The sequence below is a fragment of the Pleurodeles waltl genome, chromosome 7, assembly GCF_031143425.1.
Source record: "Pleurodeles waltl isolate 20211129_DDA chromosome 7, aPleWal1.hap1.20221129, whole genome shotgun sequence".
In the NCBI taxonomy this organism is placed as follows: Eukaryota; Metazoa; Chordata; class Amphibia; order Caudata; family Salamandridae; genus Pleurodeles; species Pleurodeles waltl.
The window spans coordinates 430807976-430832803 of NC_090446.1; the positions used below are offsets into that span (position 1 = coordinate 430807976).

General features: G+C 48.1%; 1 protein-coding gene across 1 annotated transcript in view; it reads left to right on the forward strand.

Moving 5' to 3' along the window:
• The window catches only part of LOC138304146 (uncharacterized), a 621705-nt gene that overhangs the window by 143778 nt on the left and 453099 nt on the right, over positions 1 to 24828 (forward strand). Inside the window, exon 2 of the mRNA XM_069243948.1 lies at positions 741 to 1073. Within this exon, the coding sequence (XP_069100049.1) occupies positions 741 to 1073 (333 nt within the window). The remainder of the gene's footprint in view (positions 1 to 740; positions 1074 to 24828) is intronic.

A 24828-nucleotide genomic window follows, 5' to 3' on the forward strand; every position in this document is an offset into this window, starting at 1 on the left:
TGAAAGACACTGACGAGACATGGGCGTGGATTGAAGCCCAAAGAGAGATTACAACACGGGATGGAGCGATTGGTGCTCACCCGTAGAAAGTAGCTTCTAAGATGGGAGGGGTGGAAGGCCACAAGTACTAGGGTCAATCTCTGGGGGGGGGTGGGGGAGGGCTAAACACAAGAAGAGGCATGGCCATGCGTGCCATGGACAAATGAGCACAAAAGATATGAGAGTGACAATGGAGTGAGCAAATGATTAGTCTTTGGGCGGGCTGAAGCCCACATATTGAAAACTACATATTTCTTCGAGGCAGCGCATGCGCTGTCTTGCCAAGACCTAAAAACGAAACGCAATGTGTCTCTTACCGTTGAATTATATTGGGAGCCCATATTATGATTTATAAAAGCAAGATATATTCATTTTACTCTGTGTGCATGTAGGGCCATACCAGTCTAACGTATTTTTTCTTTTTACACTATTTTTTCAGATTACATTTACTGAATTGTCAGGCTAAGCAAATGCTAGTGGAATACACGATCAGTGACCTCCGCCGTTTCTTTTAACCTTTCGATCTTGAAAGTTACACAATTGTGTAATTGTTTTGTTACTGCTATGTTACAATATGCCATATAGTTTATGACATGCTGCTGTAAGGATATGTGATGCTGTATTTTGTTGTCATGGTATTTTATATCATGTTAATACCGATCTTTTCACTGAGGTTTATGGTTTTCCTGTTTCTCTATCAGCTGCCCGACTCCATCTCTCTGTGGGCCCTTCTCCCTACGTGACACCGCCTGGGAAGGATGCACTGCTGCCATGCCTGTTCCGTGTGGATGATTCGCCTGTAGACCTCAGTCTCCTGACGGTCTCCTGGAAGCTTAACGACCACGTACTAGTGCTGTATAACGAGTCAGTGACGGCCTTTGAACCCCGGGCCCGTCTGTGCCCCGACGAGTTGAAGAAAGGGAATGCCTCACTGGCCCTGGCAGAGCCCACAGCCGCTGACAACGGGAACTACAGCTGCGAGGTTGTGTATGGCGAGGACAGCAGGAGCTATGATTTAATTCTGCATGTGGAAGGTGAGTATATCAAAAGGGACTGGTCAGAGAGGTTCATCCACACACTTCTGTCCACAGGCTTCAACGTTTGGGCCCCAAAGAATCTCTCAACCTAGTCTTGACAGACAGATCTGTGCTGCACATGTATTAGCCAGTTATGCTACCTTTCCAGCTGGGTGGACAGTGTTGGTGGATGCTCTGTTTAAGAATGACCATCACAAAGATTATACTGTTTTGTTGGAACAATACAGAAACTTGATATGGAGTGGAACAGTGCCAGGTTATTCAGGGTAGTATTGAAAGTGCCAGATATTTACTATATCAGGTGGTAGAGTGAGTGCATCAAGGTACTTGTCGGAAATTTTGAAGTTTGAAGGAATATCCTCTGGACTGAGGAGTTTTAAACACACGCCAACATCTCCTCTCACCCCTACTCAGTGGTACAAGCGTTGTGTTCACACATGGATACATATCTCATATGAATTATGTATCTTGGCAAAGGTGGGCAAGGAGTAGCATTTCTCATCATACGTTTTTGAAATTCAAAGTTCCCTTTAGCAGCTGGAGTTCATCATCCTCTGACAGAGGAGGCAGAGACCTTGGTGAACTCAGGAGCAGTGAAAGCAATGTCCAAAGTGCTGGGAGGGGCTTAGATCTACTATCACTATCTCCTCATGAGAGTGAAGAGTAGACGTTCACACTGGACCTGTGCATCTGAATACATTCCTGAATACAGAATGGATTAGCTCTTTGGCTCAGCTATCACCAGCTTTCAGGAAGCCTTAGATCAGTCCTCCTCACTAAAAACAGTAATGGTCAAATCAGTTAACCACTGTCTGAAGTGGAACAGGCTCTTCCATGATTACCTACTTTCAGCTCTTTGGGCTAGCAGTCCTCTCAGATAGCTTACATGCAACTCACTGTGACCTCTAACACATGAAGAGTGTTAGAGAGCTGGTATTACTGCAAAGGTTTCGCTCAAGACAACAAAGGCTGACCAAAAGTGGAGTTCACTAACCAGACCTGGTACCTGAAGGATGGTTTACAAAAAATGAAACCGGATTACATTTCCAAAAACGTACTTTATGAAAAATGCACGTACACTAAAAACACAGTGAGTAGCGTATGCAAGAAAATTGTTTTACCTGCTGTCTAAAGTGGTTTCCTCCTTGTATATCCATGAATCACATTACTCACAGGTGCTTTTGCATTGACATCTTACAGTAACTCCTGTGTGGCGAGAAACCTGTGCAGGATAGATGTCAAAAAGTATTTTGATTTCCACCCTCAAAAGAGAGAATAATTTTAGATCACATCTTGACTGCAACCGATTTTATACAAGACCAAGTGAACTATTGTGAATATAAAGCCATTCTGTGCATGGATTGTACTATATACACCTATACTGCTTTCAGGTAGCCAAGGAGTGCCTTAGGGCTTCAAGAGACAGGTCACAAGCATAAAGAAAATTAGAGTCATGTAAAATTCTATCTAAAAAATGCTGTCTAGCCTTAGCCCCACACATCACCTAATTACAGGAAGGCAACTGTGGATTAAAGAGTATGTCTATGCCACACGAGACAGTCATAGAGTGAAACCTTACCTCTCTGTCCCTGGTATAGCATGTGGCTCCAGAGTCTTGCCTAACGTCTTTGAAACCACCTTTTGCAAAAATAACTTTTCAAAAGCATCTTTGACAATAACATCAATAACATCCTTTTCCAAAGCAGTATATTATTTTAAATTAACATCTTTTCAGAAATTCTGACCTTATCTTACTATATTATAATGTAATTTTGGATTTGCATTCTATCTATCTATCTATCTATCTATCTATCTATCTATCTATCTATCTATCTATCTATCTATCTATCTATCTATCTATCTATCTATCTATCTATCTATCTATCTATCTATCTATCTATCCATGTTTGTAGCATGTGAGGCTGTAGATATGCATGCTCTGCATACTCCTGCCACCTAGTATTAGTCTCAGACTGTTGCAACTTGTTTTTCTTCAAATAAATCTTACAAGTCAGGAGTCCTCAGTGACTCCTCCTTTGGTCTTGAAGTGAACACACATGGGTACAGACTCCATTGTTACATTGATTTTCTCTGCTTTTAAGTTCAGACGTCTTTCAGCATTGCTCCCGGTCTGAACATGTTCACTGTTGACCGTTGTGGCCTTGGAGCCTGTTGTTTTTCCTTCCCATCGCTGACAAGACTATTGACCCCTCTACTGTTCCATCCACCTTCTCCATTCCCACTGCTGAGGACATTGTTATCAATTACTGTGGTCTCCTGGCACTCAGGGGTGCCCCTGCTCTTCAGGGCAGCACTTCCTTCTTAGCAATGCCAAGATTGAGGATGCACAGAAAATAATGGAAGACATCCTTCTAAAGATGGCCTCAGTGCCACGCAGCTTACCCTTGGGCCGATCTCCACACTGTCGGCGGAGAATGATGAGATGTTCTGCAACTGTTGCTCAGCATTTAGGAGCAAAAATACCCTTTAGGAGTGGAGAGTCAGGTGGTGGGCCCACAACAAAATGTTGGTCATCCTCAGAGATGCTGGACTTTTTCAGTGAAGGCAGACTCGCTCAGCGCAGAAGAATAGGAAATCGTTAACCAACCCAATCCGAAGATCAAAGGAGAAAGAGGCACCCAACGATGTCCCATCTACTTCTGCTGACCCTGGACCTCATCTGAAGACCATACTGAGATGCGTGAGTACAGTAGACACCCAAACCTAAGCAACATAAGCAGCTGCACATCAAAGCTGAGCACCTCCACTCTGGGGATCAGGTGTCAAGTCTTGTGTATTACCCACTATTGCTTTCAGATGCACCAACATCCTCAGGTTTTGGTGGACACTGAAGCAAGTCCTCTGAACCGAGATGGCTCCAGCCAAAACCTTTAACCCCAGCGGCCCACAAGTCTGAGACCATGAGTCAGAGCTAAGGTCTCTATTCTGACTCCACCGTTAAGGCAGGAAGGAAAACTCCTTTGGCTCTGAAGCTGTAAACAGCCGACTCTGAGGAAAGGCCGATCCTCAAAAAGCTACAAAAAGAGTTGGATGAAAGGCAGCAGCACATCATCATCCACCAACCCACAGACAAGATCTGCACATTGGAAGAGACTTTACCTAAAAAGTGCAGACTTCCCTTTGAGGAAGCTCCATCTTCAGACATTTCACTGCTACCGCCGCTCCCCAAAAGGCTTAAGAACAAGGTTGTCACTCCTACTCCTCCTCCTTCACCATCTCCTTTAATTCCTTCACCAATTCCAACCTCTCCAACATCTCCTCCCTCACTTCCTGCAACTTCCTCTTAGGGGTCACTGGAGTTGTACTCTGACAAATGCAGTCCTGGCAGAGTACTGTGGAGGCCCAGACTACATGAACCCCCATGATGATCCTTGGGAGGATTATGATGTAGATCCTCTGAGGGGACCCTGATCTTGAACATGTTGCTGTTAGGGCTTCCCCTTCAAATTACACCACTTTGTATCATAGCGTTATCTAATGAGCGCGGCCTGTCACAAGGTGAATATGTACATCATCCCAGAGGATGATAGTATATTGGTGGAGAAGCTGTCCAAATCAACGTGCTCTCCCCAGTACTTCCCCTTGATTAAGGGGATTGTAAAAGTTGCCTCTGAGATCTTTAAGGAGCCATTCAAGTCTTGTATGGTAACACGATTTTCAAGCTGGCATCCTCGGATCTAGTGTACATCAGGGGTCTTGTACCACTTGTCTCCTTGGTCGTTTCCACTGCCTAGAAACGAGTGGCAGCCGAGATCACTAGTGACATTCTCCTGACAGGGTGAACAAGTGCATTGGCACAGCTGGCAAGATGGTAGCAGTCAGTGCCACAACATACTGGTCCGTCGCCAATTCAGTAGGCTTCTTTTCCTGGTATGACACGGCACAGTGGGAAGAGATGGAGAAGATAGTAGAAGAATGGAAAACCATTTCCAATGTTACCATCAGATGTGCCTTGAGTTCAGCTGATACATTTGCCAGGGGCATAAATACCTCTGTCATCCTCCGCAGCCACTCCTGACTATGGGGGTGATTCTGATTCTGGCGGGCGGCGGAGGCCGCCCGCCAGAATTCCGCCCTCCATTATACCGCTCCGCGGTCAGAAGACCGCGGAGGGTATTATGAGTTTTTCCCTGGGCTGGCGGGCGGTCTCCAAAAGACCGCCCGCCAGCCCAGGGAAAAACTCCCTTCCCACGAGGATGCCGGCTCGTAATCGAGCCGGCGGAGTGGGAAGGTGCGACGGGTGCAGTGGCACCCGTCGCGTATTTCAGTGTCTGCAAGGCAGACACTGAAATACTTTGCGGGGCCCTCTTACGGGGGCCCCTGCCGTGCCCATGCCATTGGCATGGGCACAGCAGGGGCCCCCAGGGGCCCCGCGACCCCCCCTACCGCCATCCTGTTCATGGCGGCTTTCCCGCCATGAACAGGATGGCGGTAGGGGGGGTCAGAATCCCCTCGGCGGCGCAGCGAGCTGCGCCGCCTTGGAGGATTCTTAGGGGCAGCGGAAAACCGGCGGGAGACCGCCGGTTTTCCTGCACTGACCGCGGCCAAAGCGCCGCGGTCAGAATGCCCTGCGGGGCACCGCCGGCCTGTCGGCGGTGCTCCCGCCGACCCTGGCCCCGGCGGTCTAAGACTGTCGGGGTCAGAATCACCCCCTATGTGTGTCTAACTTCAAGCTGGAGGTGCAGCAACATCTTATCAACCTGCCCTTCGAAGGGGAGAAGCTGTTCGCACTGCAGGTTGATGACCTGTTGGAAAAATATGAAGCCATGGGTGCCCTTCAGGTTCCTTCTATCAGGGGCTCCTTTTGAAGGCACCAAGCAAGAGGTGGGTCCAAAGCCACTTCACCAGAACCAACCAGTACTACCAACAGCATCAACAGGGTTATCACCAATAGGAAGTTATAGGTTGCATTCAGGGCTCCTTTAAAGGGAACAGCTCCAAAGGACAAAGACACTCCCGAAATTGTGCATCTACCTCCAAGAACTGACTTGCCTTGCACCCCCCCTTGATCACATTACAAGGGGGAGATTATAGGGGTTTCTTTTGTATTGGGAGCAGATTACCACCGATCAGTGTGTTTTACCTATCATGGATCATGGCTACCGCCTGAAGCTCATTTCAACCCCCCCAAACATCCCACTTAGCATACACACCCTCAGCCCAGAAAACCTTCCCTGTTGCAAGAGGAGATTCAGGTGCTCCTTTTCAAAGGAGCCACAGATCCAGTGCTCCCCCACCACAGAGGCAAGGGCATCTTCTCCCTCTACTTTCTCATCCCCAAATCAGACGAGTCACTCAAGATAGTCCTCAATCTCAGGCCTCTCAAGAGGTACACCCTGTTGAAACATTTCCGTATGGTCACCCTACAGGATGTTATCTCTCTGGTGCAGCAAAGTGTCTTCATGACCAGTAAGTGGTGAGTACCAATTTATAGTGTTGCCCTTCAGAGTCACCACAGCCCAAAGGGTTTTTACTAAATGTCTAGCAATAGTAGCCGCCCACCTCAGAGGGAGGGGAACTCATGTCTTCCACTACTTAGACAACTGACTAATTAGAGTACAAGTAGACAAGACTGCCTAGCCCACACCCAGGCCACAATCTCTCTACTACACAGCTTAGGGTTTACAGTAAACACTACTAAGTCCCACCTCAAGCTACATCAAGTCTAACCTTTCCTGGTTAAGCCCTAAACAAAGTCTTGGGCAAGCAAATCTTATCCCAGCACCCAAAGGGCAGAGGCATTCCAGCAACATCTGCCTCTCTTGAGCCACTCAGTCCTCTCAGAGTTCACACTGTAATATGCTTCCTCTGTATGATGGCCTCTTGCATAGCCATAGATCCTCATGCAGGGCTTCATATGCTACTGCTCCAAGATAACCTTTCAGATCAATGGTCAGAAGCAGAGGGTCATTGGGAAGATCTAGTGTCAATAAAGGACAGCAACAATCTGTTGTGGGGCAGGCCCTTTGCAGATCCAGTTCTTAGGTGACCATCACTACGGACGCATCACTCGCCAGTTGGGGAGTTCATCTCACCAGAGTGACAGTCGGCTGTCTGTGGCCTCCTCATCACTGGGGCCTCCACATAATTCACCTAGCCTCTAACCCTTTCTTCAGGACATTCAGGGCAAGGTTGTTCTGGTGTGGACTAATAACATGACTGCCATGTTATACCTACAAAAGCAAGGCAGCACACACTCCCCTAATTTTTCAGTTCTAGTGCAATGAATTTGGTATTTAGCAAACATTCACAAAGTAGACCTTCTGGTGGAGTTTCCCCCAAGGGTAGACAGTGACTTTGCAGACCTGCTCAGCAGGATTCCGCAGCAAGTTCACGAGAACTCTACCCGCAAGTCCTTCTGACTTACTTCTGTTCGTGGAGCATCCCAGACATAGACCTTTTCGCCACGTGTAAAAAATCAAATGCCCAAACCTTGCCTCCAAGTTTCCATACCTCCAGTCCATGAGCAATGCTCTGTGAATGAACTGGTCAGGGATCTGTGAATATGCTTTTCTTTCTCTCCCACTTCTATGTTATGTAGTAAGGAAACATTCCTCATTTTCATGGCTCTCACATGGGCCAGACAACCATGGTTCTCAACCTTTCTAAATATGTCCATCATCCCATATGAAAAGCTCCCCAACAGGCTTGACCTTCTTTCACAAAATCAAGCCAAGGTAAGACCCCATCCCTGGGGAAAATACACTAAATAATTGGAGGTGGGGGCGCACAGCCACCCTCCCCCAGCCTTCTTGACTCTCAGGAACCTAATTCCCCAGGTACAAAATCTAAGGAGAGGGGGAGTGCAGCCCCCCTTCCTGAGCCTTATTAGATCCCGGGGACCCCATCCCCCAGGACCAAATACAATAAAAAGGAGAAGGGTCATGCATCCCCGGCCAAGCCTTATTAGACCCTGGAAGTACTCTGCTAGGGTGAAATTAATAAAAAGGATGAGGGGGCATTCGGCCACATCCTCAAGCCTCATTAGGCCCTGGGGACCCCATCCCACAGCTTTATGCATTTTAAAGGGGAAGGGAGCCATGTGGCTCCCTTCCCCAAGCCTCATTAGGCTCTGGGGACCCCATCAATCAGTCTTTTTATTTAAAAAAAGCAGAGGCAGTGGCATGTGCGCCAACCAAGCCTCATTAGGCTCTGTGACACCACTCCCTAAGGCCTTATTTTTAATGGGGAGATAGCGGCGTGGTCCCCTCTTCTAAGCCTCACCAGACCCTGGGAAACCCACCCCCTAGTGCTGTATCTATTTTGAAGGAGAGGGGGGCTGTGTGTCTCCCCTCCCCTAGCCTTTTATGATCCTTGGGACCCGATGCCCTGGGGCCCACATCAATTAAAGGTGGGTGCCCTAGTTCTTACTTAGAGCACCCACAATACCCAACGCTAGAGATTGCAGGGGGGTCCCCGCAGTCCCAGACAGCTCCCTGCGTGATGCAGGAGCCAGCATTGATCCTGTCTGGGGGGAGCAGCTATTTATGTTGCTGCCTCCGGGCAAGAGCAATAACTTGAGCTGTTTCCCTGCTGCTTCAGTGTGGGCAGGGACACACATCTGAATTCTGCTCTTAGCCGACGGGAGCATTTTAAAAGCTGCAGCCCACTAGAAGCAGACTTTGGCCCTAATTAGGACAATGGCGGTAAATGCCGGCTACTGCCACACCTATGGCCGACAAAAGACTGTCGCCGCGGCTAACAGCCATCAGCCAAATTATGACCACAGACGGATTTCCGCCACAAGAAGGGTGGAAATCCGGCTGTGGTCATACTGGCGGATGGTGTTAAGTTGGCGCTGCTACCACCAGCAGCGACACGCCAGTAGACCACCGCCAGCCATATTTTGAAAAATAATACGACCTGGCGGTGTTCTGCTGGCGGGCGCTGCTGGCAGTAGCAGCGCCCCATCCAGTCCCCTGCTGGAAGACCCCTGGATGCAGGTAAGTAAGATTTCTGACAGGGGAGGGGGGTGTTGTGTGTGTATGTGGGGGTGTGTGCATGAATGTGTGAGTGTGTGCGCGAATGTGAATGTGTGTGTAGTGTTGTATGCAAGTTTGTATGCTTGTGTGAGAATGTGTGTATGAATGTAAATGTGAATGCGTGTGTGCGTGTCAGTGTGTGAATCTGTGTACAGATATGTGCAAGAATGAATGGCTGCATGCATGAATGAATGCGTGTATGCCTGTGTGAGTGAGTGTGTGTATGCGTGTGCATGTCTGCCAGTGTGTGTATATGGGGGTGGGGGATTGGAAGGGGAGCATGGATGGAGAGGGGGGTTGGGGGAGTCTGGGGTGTGTTTAGGAGGCTGGGCCTCCTATCAGTGACAGGGAAGGAATTCCCTGTCACTGGTAGGGCCTACCGCCATGGTTTTTGTGGCGTTGTGAACGCCACGAAAACCATGGCGGTAGGCAGGGTCATGATGCTGCCAACAGTACAATAGCGGCCACCGGACTGGAAATTCTTAACTCTGGCCCAGCAGCTGCTACAGCTATGGCGGGTGGTGTGGTAGATTGGCGGGTTGGCTGCAGCCAACCTGCCAATGTCATAATCTGGTGGTATGTACTGCCAGCCTGTTGATGGTACAGTATCACCGACTGCCGGGGTCATAATGACCCCCTTTGTGTTTGTTTTTGTTTGGCGGAAGTTTAAAAAATGCTCCTGCCAGGTGGGAGCAAACACTGGTTTCTCTGCATGCTCTTTTGCAGGCATGGAAACTGTTGTGTCCCAAGGGTGGGCTCTTCCGGACACAGTGAGTGTGCCGGCACCATGGAAGGGGTCCCCGGGACCATTATTGGCTCAGGGAGATTGGCCGTGGGGCCTCTCTCCCCTTTTTTGGAGGTTTTGGCCCAGGGATTTCTCCCTGGGGCCTGTAATGGCTTAGAGAGGACACCCCGTTACCCCTCTCCCCTTTAATGAAATAATTTGGCCTCTTAGGATGAGGTCCTTGTGGCCTTTCCAGGCTCGAAGAGGGGGCCCTTACAACATTTTGGCCCTGAGGGTGGGCTTGCAATGCCTATAGTTGCTCAGGGACAGTGGTCCATGTGCCCCCTCCCCTTATGAAATGCGGTCCTGATGTTGTCGCCAGCCAGTCAGAGCGCTCGCAATCCCGGAAGTCTGACTCTCATGGGAGCTAATTGACCCAAGGGAAATAAAGCTCTGTGGGCCAACCAGGATGCTCAATTTTTGAATTGGCGCTCCCGTGAGAGTCTCTCAAGCCACTTGCGGACCCAATCACCCAGATATACAAATATTTTTGACCCTTAATTTCTTTTAAAAACTACTGAACAGATCTACACCAAATCACTAAAAGCATAATTTGCGGTCCAAGATCTTGCTTCCTGCCAAATTTAGTGACAATCCGGTCAGCAGTTTTTGCTGTAGCCCTTCTCAAATAAGTCAACGGGAAATGCATGGAGGTTTTAAATTTTGGGTACCCTCTTTTTTATCACCCCTGCTTGATGAATTATCCTGCAACTTTCCATGCACAAACTAGGCAAAAAGCAGCACTTTTTTGGAAGGTTTTGTGGAACACACACACACCCACACCTCCTCCCCCACCACACACACACACACACACACACACTGAAAAAGGAGATGCACAATTTATAGTTTAAGAGGTTTTTTTTAATTTAAAGTAGCATGTTATTACAATTCCTTACTATAATGGCACTTTAACCTTTTTTCTGTGAATTTCTTTTTTTTTTTTAAAGTAACGTAAAAAGTCAATTGCTGTGTGTGTTGAGAGTTTGGGTGCAGGCCCTGCCCTGTGACCAGACCCATGTGTACCCTAGCCTCAGCAGTGCAAGGCCTTTCACTGTGTGCAGCATGTGTTTGGGTGCAGGGCCTGGCCTGTGTCCAAACTCTGCCCCCATCCACTCGCTAGCGCCCAAAACACAACCCTCACTGTGCATGGGTTTGGGCACAGACTCGTTAAGTGATGTTACAATATAAAGGATGTTATTGCAGTGGTAGCCAGTAATTTTAAGAAGAAGGGGGGGCGGGGGAGTGGGGACATTACGCACACACTCATACACCTCACTCACGCCCATGCGTTCACACATGCACTCACACCCATTCACAGCACTCACTAACAAGTACACACACAGTCATACATGCACGCATGCACCAAACATTTAAAAAACAAAACAAATAAAACTTACCTCAGCAGCCCCTACAGGGAACCCTCGGAGGTTCCAGGAGGGTTGGGACTGCTGCCTTCTCTCACTGGCTGGCCTAAGGTAAGCCAGTGAGGGAAGGCATCAGTCCCAACTTGTCACAGAGTGGAAAGGGGTCAGTGAGATTGCTGACCCCACCCCACTCTGTGACTAGGTGTCACTGATTGACTCTCAGCTGTAGGCGCGTCAGGGTTCAAAACTGAAGCACCCAGGTCTGAAGCAATCAGTGACGTTCCCTCTTGTCAAGAGGGCTTTGAGGCACCTTTGCTATGCTGAAGAGGTCACACCCACAGGGCTGTGACTTCTTCAGCCCAGCAAAGTTCAGCTCAGACAGCCAGAAGTCTGCTCATTTAGTGCATGTCCAACTCCTGGCTGCCTGACCTGAAACAGAAGAGTATCTGTCAGTCTGATGTTTGTGCAGCCTGACAGATACTCTTCATGTCAGGAAAATGTTAGGGGGGGTGGCTCCCCAGCCTGTAGTGTTATCATTGCAGTGTTATTGTAAGTAGGACTTACTAATTTTTGTACACCAAAATATGAAAAGTGGGCCTATTGGCTTTATCAAGCATATCAACATATATAAAGCAGACGTATTGTCTTTGTTAATAAATCACCAATGATTAAACTCAAATGTATATTTTGTTAATTCATACATTGCGATGTTTTAGAAAAATGATTGTCATAATGTTTTAATAGTCTTATTAAAACAAAATCAACATGTCTTTAAGCCTTTTTTAATTTTTGAGGCCATGTGCAGCCTTAAATACAAGCACAATGGGCCCTCCACTTCATCTGAAGAACATAAGCTCCAGTTCATTTTACAGGTCGGGGAGGATGGCACTGTGCCAGTCCTATGCTTAAAGATTTTGCTGTTCAAATGGCAAAAAACTTTGGCCCTTTCTAGTTCAGCGTGGATAGCACTGTGCTAATCCTATGCTTAGAAACCTTGCTCGAAAAACAGACATTTGAAGGGAGCAAATCTAGAGTGTCGCTAGTGATGGAGGGTGCTCCTTACTGGAGCTGCTCTCCACCTAAACCTGGAAACTAGCCAGAGTTCTCTCTTCTTTTTTGTGTGTGAATATATATATATATATATATATATATATATATATATATATATATTCGATGCCATGTGTAGCTGCAGATACACATGCTGTGCATTATCCTGCCAACTAGTGTTGGGCTCGGAGTGTTACAAGTTGTTTTTCTTCGAAGAAGTCTTTTCGAGTCACGAGACCGAGGGACTCCTCCCTTTCGGCTCCATTGCGCATGGGCGTCGACTCCATCTTAGATTGTTTTCTTTCCGCCATCGGGTTCTGACGTGATCCTCTTCGCTCCGTATTTCGAATCGGGAAAGTTAGCTAGTTATCAGAAAATTCAACTGTATTGTTTGCGCTCGGTACCGGTCTAGTGTTATTTCATCGATACCGAGAGAAAAAAGCGATCCGGCGGCCGTTCTGGGCTTCCGCTCTCCATCAGGGCCTGGTCGGCCCGACCACGTCCATCGTCGAACCTCATGGACCGGACCCCCTTCCGCTTCTGTCCGAATTGCCACGCAAAGTATCCTAATACAGACCAACACTTGGTCTGTAATCTGTGTCTATCACCGGAACACAGGGAGGATACTTGCGAGGCCTGTCGGGCATGTCGATCGAAGAAGACCTTACGCGATCGAAGAGCCTGAAGACTCCAGATGGCATCGACACCGGCCGAACAAATCAACGTCGAGGAAGAGGAGAGATTCTCCATTCAAGATTCGGAATTGGACAAATCTGAAAGTGAGCAGCCAAAGGCGCAGCAACAAACTGTGAGTAAATCAGCCCCGGCCAAGACTCACTCAAAAATTATAAAGGCCAAGGGGATGCCACCGCCAACAGGCCATGGCTGAACCCGAAAACACGGTGACCAAACATCGGCACCGAAAAAGGCCTCCCAGCAGCCGAAGACATCCGACTCCGGTCGAGATACCGGCTCCGAACCATCTCGGCACCGAGAATTCGATACCCCCAAAATAAAAATGGTTTCCTCGGAGCCGAAAAAGAGCGTACCGAAACCTTCAGTGTCGAAACATGCAGCCTCGGAGCCAAAAGCAGGCTCCTATACAGAAGAGCACGGCCTTTCCAGCCAAATGCAAGGGCACAGATTTGAGCAGGATCTAGCCATGGGAGAGCCAGACCACACTCAAAGGAGGCTGAACATACAGAAAGACACTGGGAAAATACAAACTCTTCCCCCAATAAGAATGAAACGAAAGCTAGCATTCCAGGAGTCGGAAATGCAGCCAAAGACAAAGGTGGCAAAAAACAAGACACCACCAAGGTTTTCGCCACAGCCTTCACCATTCAATTCGCCACACCTGTCCCCGGTAGCAACACCCCCAATGCAGTCGCCAACACAAACGGGGATGACACAAGACGACTCGGATGCATGGGACTTATATGATGCACCGGTCTCAGACAATAGTCCCGATTGCTACCCAGCAAGGCCGTCACCACCAGAGGACAGCACTGCATATATGCAGGTGGTATCAAGGGCAGCTACTTTCCATAATGTAGCAATGCATGCAGAGCCCATAGAAGACGACTTCTTATTTAACACCTTGGCATCCACTCACAGCTCTTAACAAAGTTTGCCAATGCTCCCAGGCATGCTAAAACACGCCAAACAGGTGTTCCAGGACCCAGTAAAAGGCAGAGCCATCACACCTAGGGCGGAGAAGAAATATGAACCTCCCCCAACGGACCCTGTGTTTATAACACATCAACTAACACCAGATTCGGTGGTCGTGGGAGCAGCCAGAAAGAGGGCAAACTCCCAATCGTCAGGAGACACACCACCGCCCGACAAGGAAAGTCGGAAATTCGATGCAGCAGACAAACGGGTGGCAGCACAGGCAGCCAATCAATGGCGGATTGCCAATTCTCAGGCTCTACTGGCTCGCTACGACAGGGCACACTGGGACGAGATGCAACATATAATTCAGCACTTGCCCAAGGAACACCAAAAACATGCCCAACAGGTTGTTGAGGAAGGACAAACAATCTCAAACAACCAAATAAGGTCTGCGATGGACTCGGCAGACACAGCAGCACGGACAGTGAACACTGCGGTAACCATTTGTAGGCACGCATGGTTACGGAGCTCAGGTTTTAAACCAGAAATCCAGCAGGCTGTGCTAAATATGCCATTCAACCAATAACAATTGTTTGGGCCGGAGGTGGATACGGCAATCGAAAAGCTCAAAAAGGACACGGACACAGCCAAAGCCATGGGGGCGCTCTGCTCCCCACAGAACAGAGGCACTTTTAGAAAGCCGCAATTTAGAGAGGGGTTTCGTTCCCAAACCATAGAGCCTTCCACCTCACAAGTCAGACCCACATATCAGTACCAAAGAGGAGGTTTTCGAGGAACATACAGGGGTGGACAATTCCCAAAGGCAAGGGGGAAATTCCAGACCCCAAAAACCCCTCAAACCAAACAGTGACTTTAAATTTCACAAACCCCCACCACTCAACGCCAGTGGGGGGGAGACTTACCACATACTACCACAACTGGGAAAACATAACTACGGACGCATGGGTCCTAGCCATTATCCAACATGGTTATTGCATAGAATTCCTACAATTGCCACCAGATGTGCCCCCAAGAGCACACAATATGTCCAAACAACACTTAGACCTGTTACAACTAGAAGTCCAAGCATTGTTACAAAAACAAGCAATAGAACTAGTACCCAACCATCAAAAAGGAACAGGTGTCTACTCCCTGTATTTCCTAATTCAAAAGAAGGACAAAACGCTCAGACCCATATTAGACCTCAGAACACTGAATCTTTATATCAAATCAGATCACTTTCACATGGTAACACTTCAAGACGTGATTCCCTTGCTCAAAAAACAGGACTACATGTCAACATTAGATCTCAAGGATGCATATTTCCACATACCCATACATCCTTCTCACAGGAAATACTTAAGGTTTGTAATCCAAGGCGTGCATTACCAATTCAAGGTGTTACCATTTGGGATAACAACAGCCCCAAGGGTATTCACAAAATGCCTTGCAGCAGTAGCCGCTCACATCAGGAGACAGCACATGCACGCATTCCCTTACTTGGACGATTGGCTAATAAAAACCAGCACTCAGCAACAGTGTCTTCTTTACACACAATACGTTATAGAAACTCAACACAAACTAGGGTTCTCTATAAATTACCAAAAATCACATCTACAACCATCCCAAATACAGCAATACTTGGGAGCAACACTCAATACACAAAAAGCGATTGCCACTCCAAGTGCACAAAGAGTACAGGCGTTCCGCAATACAATACTAAACGTACAGGCAAACCAACACTACCAAGTGAGGTTTGTAATGAAACTTCTAGGCATGATGTCTTCATGCATAGCCATTGTCCCAAACGCAAGACTACACATGCAGCCCTTACAACAGTGCCTAGCAACACAATGGACACAAGCACAGGGTCAACTCCAAGATCTAGTGTTGATAGACCGCCAAACACACTTCTCGCTTTAATGGTGGAACCCTATACATTTAAACCAAGGGCGGCCATTCTAAGACCCAGTGCCTCAATACGTGATCACAACAGATGCTTCCATGATGGGGTGGGGCGCACACCTCAACCAGCACAGTATACAGGGACAATGGAAAATTCAACAAAAACAGCTGCACATAAATCACTTAGAACTGTTGGCAGTGTTTCTAGCATTGAAAGCATTTCAACCCCTGATAGCCCACAAACACATTCTTGCCAAAACAGACAACATGATGACAATGTATTACCTCAACAAACAGGGAGGGACACACTCCTCACAACTGTGTCTCTTAGCACAAAAGATTTGGCATTGGGCAATTCACAGTCACATTTGCCTAATAGCACAATACATCCCAGGTATTCAAAACCAGTTGGCCAACAATCTCAGTCGAGCTCACCAACAAACACACAAAAGGGAAATTCATCCCCAGATCCTACAAACGTACTTTCTACGCTGGGGAACACCAGAAATAGACCTATTCGCAACAAAAGAAAACGCAAAATGCCAAGACTTCGCGTCCAGGTATCCACACCCTCTGTCAAAGGGCAATGCGTTATGGATGAGTTGGTCAGGGATATTTGTTTACGCTTTTCCCCCTCTCCCACTCCTTCCTTATCTGGTAAACAAATTGAGTCAAAGCAGATTCAAACTAATACTCATAGCACCAACCTGGGCTCGCCAACCGTGGTACACAACACTGCTGGACCTGTCAGTAGTACCTCATATCAAACTACCAATCAGACCAGATCTGTTAACTCAACACAAACAACAGATCAGACACCCGAACCCAGCATCGCTCAATCTAGCAATCTGGCTCCTGAAGTCTTAGAATTTGGACATTTAGGGGGCCGGGGTCGGCGGGAGCACTGCCAACAGGCTGGCGGTGCCCCGCAGGGCATTCCGACCGCGGCGGTTTGGCCGCGGTCAGAACAGGAAAACCGGCGGTGTCCCGCTGGTTTTCCGCTGCCCTGGGAATCCCCCAAGGCGGCGCAGCTTGCTGCGCCGCCATGGGGGATTCCTACCCCCTCGCCTCCATCCTGTTCCTGGCGGTTCTGACCGCCAGGTACAGGATGGCGGTGAGGGGTGTCGTGGCATGGGCACTGCAGGGGCCCCTGTAAGAGGGCCCCACTTTGTATTTCAGTGTCTGCCTTGCAGACACTGAAATACGCGACGGGTGCCACTGCACCCGTCGCACATCCTCCACTCCGCCGGCTCCATTCGGAGCCGGCATCCTCATGGAGGGGTGTTTCCCACTGGGCTGGCGGGCGGCCTTTTGGCGGTCGCCCGCCTGCCCAGTGGGAAACCCAGAATACCCGCGGCGGTCTTTTGACCGCGCAGCGGTATTCTGGCGGTTCCCTCCAGGCGGGCGGCTCCCGCCGCCCGCCAGGGTCAGAATGACCCCCTTAGACCTTACACAAGAATGTATGGAGGTCATTAAACAAGCTAGGAAACCTACTACAAGACATTGTTATGCAAACAACTGCCATAATAATCAAATTCAACCACTACATGCTTCCGCAAAAAACATTGTAAGCTACTTATTACACTTACAAAAATCTAAACTAGCATTCTCTTCTATTAAAATACATCTCACAGCAATATCTGCCTATCTGCAGATTACACATTCAACATCACTTTTTAGAATCCCAGTCATCAAAGCATTTATGGAAGGATTAAAAAGAATTATACCCTCAAGAACACCACCAGTCCCCTCGTGGAACCTCAATATTGTGTTAACACAGCTCATGGGACCACCATTTGAACCCATGCACTCTTGTGAAATGCAATAATTAACTTGGAAAGTAGCCTTCCTGATAGCTATTACATCTCTTAGAAGAGTTAGTGAAATACAAGCATTTACTATACAAGAACCCTTTATACAAATACATAAACATAAAGTGGTTCTCCGTACAAATCCCAAATTCTTACCAAAAGTTATATCACCATTCCACCTAAACCAAACAGTGGAACTCCCAGTCTTTTTTCCACAACCAGACTCAGTAGCCGAAAGAGCCTTACATACGTTAGACATTAAAAGAGCACTAATGTATTACATTGATAGAACAAAACAGTTTCGCTAAACAAAACAATTGTTTGTAGCCTTCCAAAAACCTCATGCAGGGAATCCACTATCCAAACAAGGCATTGCCAGATGGATTGTGAAATGTATTCAAACCTGCTATATCTAAGCAAAAAGATATCTACCTATTACACCAAAGGCGCACTCCACTAGGAAAAAAGGCGCCACAATGGCTTTTCTAGGGAATATACCTATGACAGAAATCTGTAAGGCAGCCACATGGTCTACGCCTCATACATTCACAAAACATTACTTTGTAGATGTGTTAACAACACAACAAGCCACAGTAGGACAGGCTGTATTACGAACATTATTTCAGACAACTTCAACTCCTACAGGCTAAGCCACCGCTTTTGGGGAGATTACTGCTTACTAGTCTATGCACAGCATGTGTATCTGCAGCTACACATGCCATCGAACGGAAAATGTCACTTACCCAGTGTACATCTGTTCGTGGCATGAGACGCTGCAGATTCACATGCGCCCTCCCACCTCCCCGGGAGCCTGTAGCCGTTATAAGTTGAATGAAAACTGTAAAACTTGTACATTTGTAAATAAATACTTTTTTAAGACACATTGGGGGTCATTTTGACCTCAGCGGTCTTTTTTCAAGACCACCGAGGGACCGCCATGCTGAAGACCGCCAGTGGTGGCGGTTTTCCGCTCGGCGTATTATGACTGTTGGCAGCTCTCCGTCCTTTTCCGGAAGGAGAGCCGCCAACAGCCATACTGGCGGGCGGCGGGGAAGTGGAGGTTGCTCATACATTCACGAAACATTACTGTGTAGATGTGTTAACAACACAACAAGCCACAGTAGGACAGGCTGTATTACGAACATTATTTCAGACAACTTCAACTCCTACAGGCTAAGCCACCGCTTTTGGGGAGATTACTGCTTACTAGTCTATGCACAGCATGTGTATCTGCAGCTACACATGCCATCGAACGGAAAATGTCACTTACCCAGTGTACATCTGTTCGTGGCATGAGACGCTGCAGATTCACATGCGCCCTCCCACCTCCCCGGGAGCCTGTAGCCGTTATAAGTTGAATGAAAACTGTAAAACTTGTACATTTGTAAATAAATACTTTTTTAAGACACATTGGGGGTCATTTTGACCTCGGCGGTCTTTTTTCAAGACCACCGAGGCACCGCCATGCTGAAGACCGCCAGTGGTGGCGGTTTTCCGCTCGGCGTATTATGACTGTTGGCAGCTCTCCGTCCTTTTCCGGAAGGAGAGCCGCCAACAGCCATACTGGCGGGCGGCGGGGAAGTGGAGGTTGCTCCACCTCCACGTCAACAGAACACCGCCCACCGAATCACGTCCTGTGATTCGGCGTGGCGGTGTTCTGTTGACAGTGTGGTGCCGGCGGAGCAGCCCCCATGGCTCCCGTCCCCTGCCGGAGGCTCGTCGGACCAGGTAAGTCGATCGTCCGTGAAGGGAGGGGGGTGGGGGGTGTTGTGTGTTGTGTGTGTGCATGGGGGTGTGCTTGTGTGTATGTAGTGGGGATGTCTGAGTGCCTGTATGCTTGCGGGGGTGTCGTCAGTATGGGAATGAGTGCGTGTATGTCTGTAGATATGTCTGCATGGTTGTGTGCGTGTATGTTTGAATGTGGGTGTGAATGTCTGACTGTGTGTGTGGATGTTTGAATGTATGTTGGTGTGTGTGCGTGTATGTGTGTTGGTGGTGCCTGCGTGCGCGTCGTGTGTCCATGAGTGATGTGATGTTGGGTTCGGGGTGGGGAGGGGGTCCTGCTACCTTTGGGGGGTGGCATGGGTGGTGGGGGGTGTAGGGGAGGGGAGTCGGGTTGGGGGTGGGGGTGGGATAGACCCCTATCAGTGCCAGGGAAGGAATTCCCTGACACAGATAGTGCTTACCGCCATGGATTTCATGGCGGTTCCAACCGCAGGAAATCCATGGCGGTAAGCCGGGTTCAAATACCGCCAGCGGTATAGTGACGACCGCCGGGCTGGAGACCCTGGTCTCCAGCCCAGCAGTCGTCTCCCCTCTGTCGGGTGGAACGGAGAAGCGGCAGATGACCATGGCGGTAACCGCCATGGTCATAATTCACAAAAAAAGACCGCCAGCCTGTTGGCGGTCTTACCGCCGCTTCTCCGCTGTCCGCCAGGGTCGTAATGACCCCCTTTATGTACTTACATACTTACTCCATTGCATGGGCATAATTACTATATTCACAACTCCTACCTCACCCTCTGCGGGGAAAACAATCTAAGATGGAGTCGACGCCCATGCGCAATGGAGCCGAAAGGGAGGAGTCCCTCGGTCTTGTGACTCAAAAAGACTTCTTTGAAGAAAAACAACTTGTAACACTCCGAGCCCAACACTAGATGGCAGGATAATGCACAGCATGTGAATCTGCAGCGTCTCATGCCACGAACAGATGTACACTGGGTAAGTGACATTTTCCATATATGGGATGCACTCATAGTGGGTTTTGTCAAACAATTTATTTTATTTAATTGCTCCTGAGGCTAATAAAAACCCACCGCGTTTCGGTCTCACGACCTTGATGCATCCTTCACAGAACCACCCACCTTTATTTGCCATTAGTCTTTTTTACCCTCTTCCTTTTTGATGTACCTCCACCGTTGCTTGACACAACCGTGTATATTGCACAGTTGTACCACCCCTGGTGTTTGTCTCACCCCAAAGTCCATACTGCTTTTCACTGGTTTCAAATGCATTCTGGCCTTAGTAGTCCTGACATGTGAATCCTCTTCCATGAGCTCAATATGCCGAACTTATATACAAATGTAATATCGTTCAACCGATTGTGTTGCTCACTATAATGTACCTCAATATACATGTATCTCGCATGAGAGATTTCATTACCTTCTATTCAATATTTTAATTATAAGTTGCTTGTCACTGTTGTGATATGTACTGATAACACAGCTTTCAACTACCAATCTGGCAATTCCCTATGTCACATTTCTAAATACATTATAGTTATATATACGTGTGTGTGTGCACAAAACATGCGTGGTCTAGCTGTACCGTGGCTCTTGCTTTAGTCCCATGGTACTAAACGGACCAGAAGCACTTTTTTTTGTTTTGTCCCCCAGTAAGGTCTCTTGCAGAATACTATCCCATTCCCCTTTCTTCCCCCCATAGTGCCAGGGGATCAGGATAACCTGGTTCTGCAGTGAGTACTTTAGGGGTGGCTGCAAAAACCTTTCTTCATGTTGCAGCCAGCCTATCAGATCTATCAGTCTGGTCAAGCAAGACTGAAACAACTGAAAGGAAGAAAGCCTTCTCTGCCAATCAGATCACTGTATTTTTTACCAACCAACCAGATATCACTATAATTGTAACCTGTTCATGACTACCCGAGCGCCTTTTTAAATGTAAATTTCTCAAAAAGGGGTGAACAAATTTACACAAAATAATGACAAGCGCACTCTGAGTAACATTCTAACTGTCTGCATATATATAAAATTAATATTATGAACATTATATTAGATTGGTCTTTCCATTATATATCTCTCATCATATATTTAAATCTACCTTTAACCTCTTTAGAGCGGAGGATGGTTGCGTGCCGTCCTTTGCACCACTCCTCATGTGCTGAGGATGGCTATCCATGCACATGAGGTCGTAACTCCCCCTGATGTAAGCACCAGAGGGATGTCCATTCATTACTTTAAGCCTCAGGAGTTGGGGAAGAGGTTCCCAAGCAGGTCTGTGTTTTTTCTTTGTAATGGACGATCGGTGTGCGTGGGGTACCAACATCCTTACCCAGAAAATTAAAGTAAAATGAGCCGATCGACTCCTTTACTTTCACTTACATCGGTGCTCTGTGTGAGAGAGTAGCCTCTTTCTAGCATAGTTACCCCCACTTTTGGCCTGTTTGTGAGTGTGTGTCTGTGTGTTTTTACTGTCTCACTGGGATCCTGCTAGCCAGGACCCCAGTGCTGCTCATAGTTAAAACCCTATTTGTCAGTGTGTTATGCCTGTCTCACTGGGATCTTGCTAGCCAGGACCCGAGTGCTCATAGTTTGTGGCCTATGTGTGTGTTGTCAGTAGTGCTTACCTGCGTCACTGAAGTTCTGCTAATCAGAACTTCAGTGCTTATGCTCTCTCTGCTTCCAAATTAGTCACTATAGTTTATTGACTTCATATTCCAATTCCAATTGGCACACTGGAACCCCCTTATAAGTCCCTAGTATATGGTACCTAGGTACCCAGGGCATTGGGGTTCCAGGAGATCCTTATGGGCTGCAGCATTTCTTTTCCACCTATAAAGAGCTCAGACAAATCCTTTCACAGGGCTACCACTATTTCACAGCCATTATCACTGCACTTAAGTAACTTATAAGTCATCTATATGTCTAACCTTCATTTACTGAAGGCTAGGTGCAAAGTTACTAAGTGTGAGGGCATCCTTGCACTAGCAAAGGTCCCCCCATGCTGTCCAGGGCCAAATCCACGGACTTACATATAGGTCAATACATATATGCAGCTTCACAATGGTAACTCTGAATATGGCCACGTAAGGTGTCTAAGAGCATGGAATTGTCCCCCCATTCCAAATCTGGTATTGGGGGGGCAATCCCATGCATCCTGGGTGTTCCACCATGGACCCCCAGTACTGCCAAACCAGCTTTCTGAGGCTTGCACTGCAGCTACAGCTGCTGCCACCTCACAGACAGGGTTCTGCTCTCCTGAGGTCTGAGCAGCTTAATGTAGCCCACTACAATGCATTTCCTTTGGGAGGAGGGTGTTACACCCTCTCCCTTTGGAAATAGGTGTTACAGGCTTGGGAAGCGCAGCCTCCCAGAGTCTCTGGACTTGTTTCAAAGCAACAGATAGTGCCCTCCTTGCATAAGCCAGTCTACATCAGTTCAGGGAGCCCCAGTCCCTACTCTGGCATGAAACTGAACAAAGGAAAGGGAAGTGACCACTCCCCTGTCCATCACCACCCCAGGGGTGGTTCCCATAGCTCCTCCAATGTGTCCTTGGCGTTAGCTAACTTGTTTTCCAAGGTATGGGGACACTGGAGATCTCTGAGTTTACAGTGCCAGCAGGTGACGTCAGAGACTCCTGATAGGTGCAAACCTGGGTAAGTAGCCAATCCACCTCTCAGGGCTATTTAGGGTCTCTCCTCTGGGTTCCTCTTCAGATTCAGCTTGCAAGTTTCCACCAGGAATCTGCAACTTCTGCTTCAGCTTCTGACCGTCAGATCAACCGCAGACTGCTCCAGGAACCGCTGTAACTGCAACAAAGAATCCAGAAAGGCTACTGTGACCCTGCAACTTCTGTTCCAGCCAGTAACTACAACAGTTTCCAAGGTGTGCACTCTCTGAGGACTCCCTGCCTTCACCCTGCACCAGAAGAACTGAAGGAATCTCCCCTGGTGTGACAGAGTTACTTTCCTGCTCTAGCAGGCACCTTCTAAGATGACGACCAGTTCTCTGGGACTCCTCTCCTGGCGACGAGCGTGCTCCCTGGAACACAGGTGGTGGATCCCTTCGACCCAGACTGTCCTATGGTCCAGCTGTCCAAATTTGGTGAAGGTAAGAGCTTGCCTTCCTGGTTTGCGACAGTACCCCTGTGCACCACGTCATCTCTAGCTCCTGAGGCCTCTGTACACTATTTGCGAGAATCTTTCGTGCACAGCGTGGCCCAGGTCCCCAGCACTCCATCCTGTGACAAACAACTCGCTGAGTTATTCTCCGGCGGCGTGGGACCTTCTTTTGTAGTGCTGCAGCAACTGCAATTTGCACCTTCTTTGTCCCTAAATCCTGGGACTTCCGTGGGTGCTGCCTGGTCATAGGTGGGTTCCCTCCAGTGTTGGGAGCCCCCTCTGCCTCCTCAGTCCGAGTTGATGCCCCCAGGTTCCTCCTGGGTCCAGGCAGCGACATTTTAATGCAGACAGCGACCTTGCTTGAACGGAGGCTTGTTGGACGAATCCAGTGCTGCAACTTGCCTGCATCCAACATCTCGATGTGGGACATCATGCAGGAACCTGCAGCCATCTTCTTTGGTGCTCTTCTGCAGACTTCTTCTAACCTGAGAATCCTCTTTAGCACCATCTTCTAGGTTGGCAGGGGCTCCTGTCCTTCCTGGAATCTTCTGTGACTTCTGGACTTTGTCTCTTCTCTTCACAGGTCTTCAGGTCCAGGAATCCACCATTTGTTGCTTGCAGTCTTGCTTGGTTCTTGCAATAACTCTCATCACGATTTGTAGTGTGTCCTGAAGAAACTTGCAGTACTTTACTCCTACTTTCCTGCACTCTGAGGTGGGGTATTTTACTTACTTTTTTTTTTTTTTTACCCTCCCAGCGCTCCTCTACACTATACTTGCCTAAGGGGGAATTTGTGATTCACATCCCACTTTCTTAGTATATGATTTGTGTTTCCCCTAGGCCTATTGCATTCTATTGTATTTCCTACTGTTTGCACTATTCTGTGACTATTTACTTACCTGATTTTGGTCTCTAGTGTATATATTGTGTATAATACTTACCTCCAGAAGGAGTATTGTCTCTAAGATATTTTTGGCCGTGTGTCACTAAAATAAAGTACCTTTATTTTTGGTAACACTGAGTATTGTCTTTTATTTTGTATAAGTACTGTGTAACTATAGCGGTATTGCAGGAGCTCTGCATGTCTCCTAGTTCAGCCTAAGCTGCTCTGCTACAGCGACCTCTAGACAGCCTAAGCTGCTAGAACACTGACTACATTTCACTAATAAGGGATATCTGGACAGGGGGGCGTGGCCAAGATGGCTGCCGGAGCGGACGCTTGAACAAAGAGCTCCGCTCACGGCCCACCAACACAGCAATTATCCTGTGCCCTGCCGTGCCCATTGCTGTAGATTACTAAGCAAGAAGGCCCCCCTCCCCATCTGGGGGCAACACCGAGGACTCGAGGGTCGCGGGAGCTGCACCTC